Source organism: Telopea speciosissima, chromosome 8 (assembly GCF_018873765.1).
Source record: "Telopea speciosissima isolate NSW1024214 ecotype Mountain lineage chromosome 8, Tspe_v1, whole genome shotgun sequence".
Taxonomy (NCBI): Eukaryota; Viridiplantae; Streptophyta; class Magnoliopsida; order Proteales; family Proteaceae; genus Telopea; species Telopea speciosissima.
This window is the reverse complement of record NC_057923.1, coordinates 60,253,452-60,264,604: the sequence shown is the minus strand read 5'-3', so window position 1 is coordinate 60,264,604 and position 11,153 is coordinate 60,253,452. Positions and strand designations below refer to the sequence as shown.

At 38.2% G+C, this 11,153-nt stretch overlaps 1 protein-coding gene across 2 annotated transcripts; it reads left to right on the top strand.

Annotated features, from left to right (window-relative positions):
* The first annotated feature begins 469 nt into the window (after positions 1-469).
* On the top strand, positions 470-10,666 carry LOC122671257 (something about silencing protein 10-like). Of its 2 annotated transcripts, XM_043868385.1 has the most exons (17): positions 471-683; positions 818-915; positions 1,353-1,407; positions 3,310-3,455; positions 3,695-3,850; positions 4,107-4,246; positions 5,273-5,360; positions 6,153-6,332; positions 7,707-7,880; positions 7,958-8,035; positions 8,168-8,310; positions 8,398-8,533; positions 8,999-9,276; positions 9,990-10,056; positions 10,182-10,250; positions 10,335-10,508; positions 10,584-10,666. In XM_043868385.1, exons 1-16 carry the CDS (start codon positions 578-580, stop codon positions 10,464-10,466), a joined length of 2,046 nt encoding a protein of 681 aa, XP_043724320.1. In that variant the 5' UTR covers positions 471-577; the 3' UTR covers positions 10,467-10,508; positions 10,584-10,666. The 2 variants fall into 2 exon arrangements, with proteins under 2 accessions (XP_043724321.1, XP_043724320.1); XM_043868386.1 differs by lacking the exons at positions 9,990-10,056; positions 10,182-10,250; positions 10,335-10,508; positions 10,584-10,666 and adding an exon at positions 9,483-9,608 and having other exon boundaries at positions 470-683; positions 8,999-9,309.
* The last annotated feature ends 487 nt before the right edge of the window (positions 10,667-11,153 follow it).

Below are 11,153 nucleotides of genomic sequence, written 5' to 3'. Positions count from 1 at the left end.
AAGATAACATTAGATTTTGGGGGGGGGGGTGGTTTTCTCAGCAAGGGTAATATTGTAATTTTACATTGCACAAGGATAGTTTAGGGTTTTAAAAATTATTTAAATGGCTGACTTCATCGTTTAACAGTGGACCACTAACAGTAGGGTTGAATCTGAGTATTGGGCTCTATTCCAGGGGGTGATCTGAGTATTTTCAAATTTCAGGGGTGATCCGAGTTTCGAGAGGTGTTTCGTAAATTTCCCAACAAAAAAAAAAGAGGAAGGAATTTTTTGAATTCACGGGGGCGGAGCGGTAAATTCTCGCCTCCCTTGTATTTTTCTGCGCGCAGCAACACGCATAGAACTGAAGAAGTTGGCCCGCTACTTCATTCGCTGTCTGGCTAGGGTTTATCGTGCAGGGTTTAACAGGAAACAGAAGAAACTAGGGAGAATAGTTACACGAATTAATCAAATGTCAACTGCTTCTAATCTCTAGTCACTTATTAGTACAAAATACTCCTCCCAATCTCTTCTCTCTTGCGCTTCGAAGCACGCTGCTGCGCAGCTCTGTAATCTGCTATTTACAAGCTTGTTAGTAATGGGTAAGGGACCGAAGCGGCAGAAGAAAGACATCAAAAATCCTAAAGAGAAAACTCGAGATGAGTATTTCCCGGAGGAAGATATGGATGACGAAGTTGATGCATGTAATTCCATTGTTCACTGCCTTGTATATCTCGATTGTTTCTGTCAACTTTGATTTCTCCCCCTCCCCCTCCCTTTTTTAATTCAATATTCGTGAAAGTTTTTTCCCCACTCCATTGGTGTCGTATTATTGCAGTTCATAAGCAGAGGGATGTAGTTCCGCTGGACGTGGGTGTGGATGAGGATTTTGGAGCATCTGATGATGATGACGAGCAGCCTGTCTTTGATTTTGAGGTTTGTTGCTATCTTTTTCTGAATTCTAGTTGCGATAAACTTGTTGTACTACTTACCATAAGCTACTCCTTTAATCAGCAACTTGTGGGTTAGGTAGTTAATCATGACTGACGGATATCTATTTTCTGATTTGAATTTGACAAATTTGAGCCTTGGGTCCTCGGAAAAAGTGGCAAATAGAATCTAATTGATGTGTCGACGCCTTGGCTAAAATTTGTAATGCTGTTGGTGATAGTGTAGTTGCACCTTCTTACTTCTCTGGTTTCTCAGGCCATTTTATGTACTAGGATAATAGAAGACATAGATATGTTAGGTTGTAAACTTTGTATATTCTCCCAATATTTAGAAGATTTCGTTCTTATTAGAAGAGCTGGTGACATTGTGTTTGTAAGTGGTAAAGTCTTGTTCTGGTGTTCTTACCTTTGTACTGTATGCAGGATAATGATGATGATGATGATGATGATACACAACTTACTGGCCTTGCAGCAAAAAGTGAGGAGAATGGCACATGATACTTGTTACGTTTGTAGTATGCATTTGCTAAATTTATTTTGATTCAATTGTGTGCAATGGTCAAATGATTATATATATGGATGAGAGCAAATCATGGACTAGAGCATTTGAATCCTCTTAACTTTTTCCGTGCTGCTATTGTAATGGTATGAGTCTACTCTCTTGGGTAAATCGAACTATTCAGAACCAGGCCAAAATTTGGGATGCCCACACTGAACCATTATTGTTTTCAAATGTCAATTAACAACAACAACTCGGCCTTGTCCCACTAAATGGGGTCGGCTACATGGAACCTTCCGATGACCTCATTTAGTTAGTTACTAATTATTTCAACTTTTTTGAGAATGCTTTGATTTGGGCATCTGTTGACTTTAAAGAAATGATGATGGTCCTTATGAGGTATTAACTACAATATGTAGGAGCTGTTACATATGCCCACAACATTCATTTACACATTTGAATTGGGAGGATAGCAAGCAACCCTGAAATTCAATCCATTGTTCCTGTTCCTAAAATTTTCTTAGTTTGGGCCACCCTTTTATGCTAGCATCACATGCATTTGAATTAATGGCATGTGGGGAGATGTATTGTATCCAACCTGTCTTGTTAAAACAAATTTCAGATATATTTTCAAGAGTGAAATAAGTTGGATTTGTGAAATATATTAGTTGGGACCCCAGCTTCGTCACAGAAGAAAACATGTGACATTGTCTCTTGATTGGGTCAAACGATAATTACACTTTTGAGCATTGTGTAGTCGGCCTGATCAATTGGTATTATTAACAATTAGCGAGTGAAGATTGTGTGTTTGTTTTGGCTGCATGTGTCTATTGGTAGCTGTTCTAATTTATGACTTTCGTTATTTGTTTGTTTTTTTCTCTTGAACCATATTGTCTGAGACTTCTAATGTGGGATTCATTCCACTGCAAATAAAATTCAAGTCCCTTCATAACCTGGGGGTCCTATATACTGAACGTTCAAGAGGTTTGTAGCAATCAACTCAAAGACCTTATTCTTAGTGAACAAGGTACTAAAACTCGGGTCTCGGTACCAACTTGGCTCTTGGAAAAACCGAGACGAGTCGAGATCTCGCCAAGTTGGTGCATTTTTTTTTTCCAACTCGAAGCCTCAACTTTGGGTCAACCCGAGATCTCGCCGAGATATGTCGAGTTCTGTCGAGTTAGGTGAGGTATTTAAGTGGTAGGTGGGTTAAAAAATGGGTCGAAACCGAGATCCAAACCGAGATCCGAGATCTCGCCAAGATATTGTACTTTAGAGACTCGCAGGCAGTATCGTCTCAGCTTTTCCAAAAACCGAGAAACTCGGCGAGATCTCGAACTATGTTAGTGAAAGGAGAAGGAAAAACAGTGTGAGTAACTCATCTCTATGTCATTGGTCAATATCAGATATGGTGCAAAACCCCCTTTCTTGCCTTGAAAGCTATGCTCTCATTGAAAACGCCAGCTTCCTTGAAGTTTTTTTGCATAAACTTTGGATGTAACTCCCTGTGGAAGTCTCTGGTGAACCTGACCTGCTGCATCCTTCTTTATTTTGCTACTATTTCTTTGCAAACATGTCCATCCTAATCACCGGATTACCAAATCCATTAACTAAATATCATGCTGCGCAGTTTGATATTATCTTCTATGTTTATTTGAGAGCTATGGCTATTTGGATGCGGCGTAATTGAGAATACATTGTTGACGGTTTGCTGGATGTTTATTTATGAATTGTTTAGACTTAAATTATAACTGTTAGCTCATCAGAAGCACTAGTGTCTTAGTTTGATAATTTTTTTAATTGAAATTTGATTTGCATTGAATCTATGTTCCTATGTTGACTAATTACTTAATTAGTAATTAATTGCAATTACATTGCTAGTTGCAAGGCAGCAAAGGTTTTTACGGCAAAGGATTGGTGGAGTTGAGGATGAACTGCATGATGATGTTGAAGATGAGGATGAAAAGAAGGCTGTATGGGGTAGGTGGAAGGACCTGTACTATAATGCAGATAATGCTGATTATGAGGTAAGTATTTGATAGTCTTTACCTTTTTAAAATGGCAAAGGGATTTTGTTTCCTTTTGCATCCATTAAATGTATAGAGACCACTAAATTGTAGTTTCCATACAGAATTTTACATTTTACCTTTAAAAATGATTAAACCCATGATTTACATACGCATGTTGAACCGAATAATTGAAAGAAGCAATATTAAAAAAAAAAAAAAGTTGAATTATGATGCATTTTTTTTATTGATATTTAAAGCTACAATCAAGTGATGAGGACCTCCCTGCGGAGGAAGAAGCAGAGGTTTTGAGATTGCAGAAAGAGAAGGCTAAATCTCTTTCAATGGAAGATTTTGGCCTTGAAGATGCTGAGCAGGATGAGAGTGATTCTGATGCAGAACCAAAAGTGTTAGAGGTGAGAATTTCATATCACCAATTTACTTGTATGTAGCTTGGTGCTGTTTTTTCTCCTTTTTTTTTGGTTTGGGGGGTGGGGGGGGGGGGTTGGGGGAGTTCTCCCCAGCTGAGCGATCAGAAGTATGGCAAATTTATCACGACTCTTGCTCTCTAAAATCCTAGGGGCCCTTCAATTCACTTGTAAGAGGAGCTGGGGGGGGGGGGGGATAGATTTGATATAAATAGATGAAATATCACTTTCCTTCCTTGCGCAGGATATTTTGTTTAAAGGGAGGTCCTCGGCAAAGCCTCGTGCAAATAAAGAAGCTGAAGATGACACTGGGACAGCTTACGAGGAGGTCAAAAAAGACATTAATGCTTTGTCAAGAGAGGAACAAATGGATGTTGTTTATAGGTGAGTGTTTTTCTTTTGCTGTTTTGAATATTTAAACTGATTTTGTTACTGGAGAAGACATGGAAATTCTTTTGATATATATAGCAGTGAACTCATTGTAGGATTTTATCATATATGTATCCAACACATGCATTCTATATGTATGAGTGACCAGATCTCAGTAGTTATACAGAGCCAGGTGAATTTTAGGTTTATCTAGTTTGTTCTGGTTCAAGTGTATGGTGTGATTAAAAACAACTCTTGTCATTAGATACTTAGAGAATATCCCCCCTTTGTCTTTAGTGGATCTCCAAGGTCAACTGGATGGATGTTAAGTAGTTGTCTAGGGAGAGGATCCAGTGAAGTGGCACTCCTTTTTGTTCCTTTTTTCGATTTAGATAGGCAAAGGAATGCTTGAAAACTATGATTCCATGATGTTATGATGGATGAGTTGGGAATTGGGACTTGGTAGTGGTTTCGTTCTAAGCTGGTGGGCTGTTTACTAAAACTGAATGTTCTGTTGCTATTGGAAGACAGTTGCTTTTGGAAACGGTACTGCTTATGTCTTTCATCATAGTCCAGTGAATTTGAATGGATTTCAGACTTCTCTTTCAGATTCTTTTCCCCGTGTGTGTATTTTTTTTTATGGGTTTGGGGGTGGGGTGGGAGGCTTTTGGGCTGCTGCTTTGCTGATTTTTGTTATTTTCTCTTTTTAATAAAATCTATTATTCATTTAAATTTTTTTTTTTACTTTAGCCCTTCTTTACATGAATTATGTTGCTGCGGAGCCCGAAAAACTTACATGCTTAATGATTTTGAAATAAGGATGTATAAAATTGATTTAGATATATTAGGTCTGAAAGCTAATTATACATCTAAACATGTGGCAAAGATTATCATCTTTGCTTTCAAATACAACTTTTTTCTTGATTATTTTGAGTAGAAATATTCGGTCTCATATGATATGTGTGCCAAAATTCAACATATCATGGGAGTTCCAAGTGTTAGAGTGATGCTTCTATTATCTAACCTATTACATGCTTACAGTTCCGCTCCAGAGTTGGTTGGTTTGCTGTCAGAACTGAATGATGCTCTTGATGAACTCGAGAGGAAAGTGAATCCACTTCTAACCAAGGTACTTCTTCCTTCTGTTCATCGTGGCCCCACTACTGACAATCAAAAGAAACCAATCAGGGGATACTTAGGTCAGGATCTCAGACCTCTAACCTTTTCCCATCTACCTGGGAGTGCTGTGTTTCACAGCTCCCCCCTCCCCCCCCCTAATAAAATAAAATTGAGTGTTGGCAGCAGCACATTCTTTAGAAAATATTGAGATACAATGGGACCAGTAAAGCAGATCAATGATTGGAATTGGATCTTCTCTCTTCTCTAAGAGTATGCTAACCCATTCATTGATCTTAGTTCTCAAGAGAACTATCTGACCATAACCTCTGCTCAATAGTTGGATCTATTGGTCAGAATGGATCATCAGAAACAGTTTGACAGTAACTCCAGCTGATGGTCTCAATGATTGATATCAGATTGGTCACAGCTGTCCCAGATCTAGACTAGGAATGTGTCTCCTAATACCAAAAATAGGATCAGATGATCTGCTGTGGATCCACTCTCTATTGTTACTGTTGTATTATTGATATAAACTGATCCTTGAGATCATGATCCAGAAAGAATAATTCATCAGGAGGTTAGTTGATTTGTGTCCAATGAAAAACCCTTAGATCAATTAAATGGCGGGTACCAATCTCCACACTTGTAGAAATGTAGATCAAGAGTATGATAAAGGCTGAGAAATCAGATGGCCTTCACCCATATCAGTTTTTCTTTGAAATTTAAAGTGTGCTCTTTCTTTTCTGTTAGTCTTGTTTAACAGTTAACACTGCATCCCTAAATGTTTCTGTTATTTCTGAAGGTAGAAGAGAGTAAAACCACTGGCAGAGGAGGTCTGCAGTATTTGAAGACAAAACAGCTTCTATTGTTGACTTATTGCCAATCTATTGGTTTTTATCTTCTTCTCAAGTCTGAGGGCCACCCAGTTCGTGATCATCCAGTCATTGCTCGACTTGTAGAGATCAAGAGTTTGTTGGAGAAGGTCCTCATATTTTTCCTAATCTATTTTGTGAATAATTCTTTTTAAGTCAGAATCGGCATCTTGTCCAAGATATTATTCATTAAGTAGCTTATTATGTTAGAACTGAAAGTCCTGTCAAATTTACCATTCCTAATTATTGATTGTGTTTGATAAATTGTATAAACTGTTATCCAGTGATTCATTTTCATTTCGGAATGCATTAATGCTTAAAATATTTTAAGCAGCCATTTATTTTCCATTTAATAATATGGGGCTTCTTATAGGATGCCTGGGATGCCAGTTTGATACCGTATTTCTAGAGAATTTTCTTGGCAGTGAATGTAGAAAGTCAAGTACAAACAGATTCATAAGAAGTGGTGTTCAATTTTTTTTTTTTTAAATTTAAGCTTTATAGTAGTCTTAAGTAAATATTTAATATGTATTGGTCAATATAAAGTGATTCAGGTGAAATCGAATGACTTGCATTGATATCAACAAGGGGGCTATTATCTTTTGTATATAAAAATGTGGAAGATGGAGAGGGAGGCAGGCATATCTTGGAGGTGCTTACAACTCATAACACTGCCAAAGTTGATTCCCCTATGAATGATTTATTATGGTGAAAGCGTAGACAATTGAATAATATGGCTGATGATATTTCATAGCAAGGAAGCTGTGGGACACCAAGTGTTTTTTGGGCCTTCAATTCCACTCTGGTCCCTCCTTCTTTGTTTTCCTTTTGGGGGGGGGGGGTTGTTTCTTCTTCATTGTTTCTTTGTCTTTTGCCCTTTGGATCCTCATCATATTGATAGGTGAATGGTCATTGCAAGCCGACCTTTCTCAGAAAGAAAGTTCTAATTGAATGTTGTTTGGAAGTAAATACTACAAATTATACACACCTTTCAATTTTCCTTTTGTATTAATGAAACTCAATGAGGGAAAAGGCCTGTGACGTGTTCACGGGTTCGAGTCTGGAAACAGCCTCTCTGCGGAAGCAGGGGTAAGGCTGCGTACATTATGACCCTCCCCAGACCCCGCAGTGGCGGGAGCCTCGTGCAACTGGGTATGCCCTTTTTTTAATGAGGGAAAAGGAGAAATTTTAAAGTGTTCATGGCATCATCGATTTAAATCTTGTATTTTCTTAATGATGGGAATAATTTGACCCATTTTCCTCACAAGTATCTATGTTTGGGCTTCTATGTGTCAAATATATTTTTTAAGCAAGATGGCCACTGGAGATGTGTTCAGTCATTTCCTGCCTCCTTTTCTTCCTTGTTTCTGAGCTGATATGTCTCCAAGTGTCAATGATATTATTAAGATGGTTTCCCCCACCCCCACCCCCCCCCCAAAAAAAAAAATGAAAGCTTGGAAGTTACTGACACATTCCACTGACAGGTGAAGCAGCTTGATGAGAATCTTCCTCCTGAAATTGAAAAGATTCTCAATAAATCTGGTGGGATGGACTCAGGAGCAAAGGTCATGGAAGATGTCACATTGACTTCTAAACCCTCCACTGCAGATCACAAATTATCTTCCACCTCAACGGCTGAAAACCATGAAGTAGCTATGGTATCCTGTTAATGATTTATGTATTTCAGTGATGTTCCTGTAAGTTCATTTCTCAAAATTTCCCATTATAATTGCAGCCGCATGAAACAACTGAACTGGTAGGGGAAGGCTTTTTTAAGGGTCATGTCAACAAAGAAGAGAAACGCAAGCGTCAGGTCAGTAAACAGTCATTAGCAATGATATTTTACACAACCTCTAGATTCTTTTCTTTTGCTTATTTACCAAAAAATATGCATATCTTTTAGTTGGCATGTTCCAGATTCATTTGAAGTATGTAAAATTAACAGAATGATCAAGTTGCCGTGCAAAGCATAGAAATGCTGAAAGTAAGAGCGAGACTTGAAGAAAAGCTGAAGCAGAAAGGTGTTTTTAGGTCTGTAGCACCAAAGCCAGATAGATCTATAGAACATCTTGTGCAACCAGTGAACAGGTATCAACTTGCTGAAGGATTCATGTAGTCATGTTCTGTCCACTTACATTGAGAGGATTGTAGTTCACATAGATTGCAATTGGACAGGAAGCTTGAAACATTGGATGATTTTGATGATGAGGTTATCGATAAGGAGGCTGGAGCGCGTGGTTTGAATGATGGACATGCAAATTTGGCATGCTCAATGTCACAACTTGTTGCTGCAAATGTGAATAAATCCAAGGTATTGATCTTGATTTGACATTTTATATTTCTTTAAGGGAGTTCACATGGTGTATTTGGTTTTCATCCTATTGTCAATGGATAGCGCGTGATCAATTATTGAGAACGAGGACAGATAATACCCAATGAATAGTTTTTTCATTAAGTGGAGCTTCATTATTTAACGAGCTGAGATTTAGCTCTAGAGCAAATGGTTGAGAGCCCAGGGCCCCAGGCCCTAGCTAGTTTGGAATTTAGTTGTTCCCTAACGTACAGTTGGCTTAATTTATTTTCTTTTTAGGGGCATGTGATACCTGTTGAAACAGTCCTGTCTGTTGATTAATGTCTTCATGCCTACTGTGATTTTGGTCTCTTCTCATTATGATGCGAATCTTTGTTTATGTCATTTTTGCTGTTATAAGTTTTTTTTCGTGATAAAGCATTTTCCTGACTTTTTTAGTTTGTACTTCTAATTGTGTTGTTCAAGGTTGTTTCTGGTGACGATGATGTACCCAAGAGGGATGATATTGGAGAAAGACGAAGGAAGCATGAACTCCAAGTTCTTGCAAGAGCTGGGGTTGAGTTAATGGATGATGATGATCTCAGAGATCAGGAGGATGAACAAGCTGAGTTGGATGCTAATTTTGATGATGATGATGATGATGGTGAAGGAGGGAAATCAGAAGGGTCAGAAGATGAATTTTATAAACAAGTGAAACAGCAACGGTCTGCAAAACTTTCTGCCAAAGCTGAGCTGTATGCAAGGTTTGTTTTGACAACTATTGCATGGTTGCTGAGGTTTAAACTTTAAAGATTCACTGAACCAAATCCCCCCCCCCCCCCAAAAAAAAATGTTAATTGAGTTTTGAATAATTACTCAATACAGGTGCAAGTTTTCCACGACTCTCTAATGGAATTATGAAGTAAAACGTCTACTTTTTTTTTTGGGCTGAATCAATACAGTTTGCGAGGTTTTCCAACCTTGTGTCATTGTTGAGTTACTCTTTTTAAGTAATTGGTCATTACTCATGATTACCTATTGAAGAAGAGAACAGATTCAGACAAATGTACAAACCTTGGGTTCGGCTTATTACTTGTATCGACCTGATTAAGAAGCAAGTCAGGTTTTTGATTCTAGGCTTAACCTTTACCTTCTTGCTCAGCTGGACTCAATTAGGAATCTTCACTCAGGCTCCTGTTTGTTTCCAGGTAAGCACCATGTAAAATGATAAATTTAACCTGAAAACAAATGGAGCCTAAACAACTCAGCTGGCTGACCTAGAACAACCGGCTGATGGCCTGATTTTTCTGATTCAGGTAGTAATGGGTCACATTGCTTGTGTGCTTACCCCCATGGTCAACATTGCCTGACCCATTTTGGCCCCCCATGTCTGAGGAGAAATGTAACCTGAACTTGTTCTCTCAGTTGTTCATGTTCTCATTCTTTTCTTTTTTTTTGTTTTTGTCTCTCTCTGCAGAGCCCCGAAAGTCCCATTGTTACCAGAAACAGAAGTTGTAGATGGTAAACGTCATATTACCTACCAGGTCAGTTAATTGCTGGTGTAAAATCTTCCATGTTTACTTTCATTTTCTACTGCATCTAAATCTCATCATGTTTCTAACCCACAATAAAAATCTCGTCATGTTTCCAACAATTTTTTTGACGTCAGATGGAAAAGAATAGAGGACTCACTCGTGCTCGGAAGAAGCTTACCAAGAACCCAAGGAAGAAATACAGGGTATATTAAATAAAAAATTCTAGATATTCAATGAATCAAGCTAAAGTGCCTGTGAATTAACACTTCTTATTGGATGGTTTGCAGTTGAAGCATAAGGATGCAGTTGTGCGTAGGAAAGGGCAGGTGAGGGAGGTCAAAAAGCCAAGTGGCCCTTATGGTGGGGAGGTATCTGGTATCAATGCTGGAATCAGTCGGAGCATCAGATTCAAAAACTAACTGCCTTTAGAGTTTTTCCTTTCTGTTTTGTTTTTTTTATTTTATTATTATAAATTTATTTTTTTTTGGGGGGGGGGGGGGTTGGGGTGTGGGTTACAAACCTGTTCTAGTATTTTCACTTCATGGTCAGATCCGTCTGGTATGTCCACCAGGTCCAATTTTGTTGTAGCAGTTTTGTTCTTCTATCCCATCTATAAGAAAAATATATTGAGAGGGGTTTATTTTCCTTTCATTTTTTTTTTAATCTCAAATGAGGGGATTAGAATACAACAGTATAGGTTGAGTCAGTGCATCTACTTTGGTTCCTAAATAATTGAGATTTTGCCTTGCAGTGGAAATTCTTTCAGATTAGTTTCACAAGGTGACATAATCATACCAACCAAAACTGTATAGGATGTAGTTGGGGAGAATGGGAGAACATCCTAGTTAATCCACCCCTATAGACATATTCCAGACAAGCATTGCAGCATTGGATTGACCTCAGAAGGTTATAGAGTCAACATTTTTAAGAATAATATCATAATATCCTTGAATTTTGTTCAATACATAGTTCCAACCAGTTGCAGGAGGGACTACTTGAGGATTAGCTTTACCAAGTGCTAGCTGGTGAAATCTTCTATCTCAAAATGCTGTATAAGACTACCCATATTTCACATGAGAATGTGCAATAATTAGCAGGTGATCTTC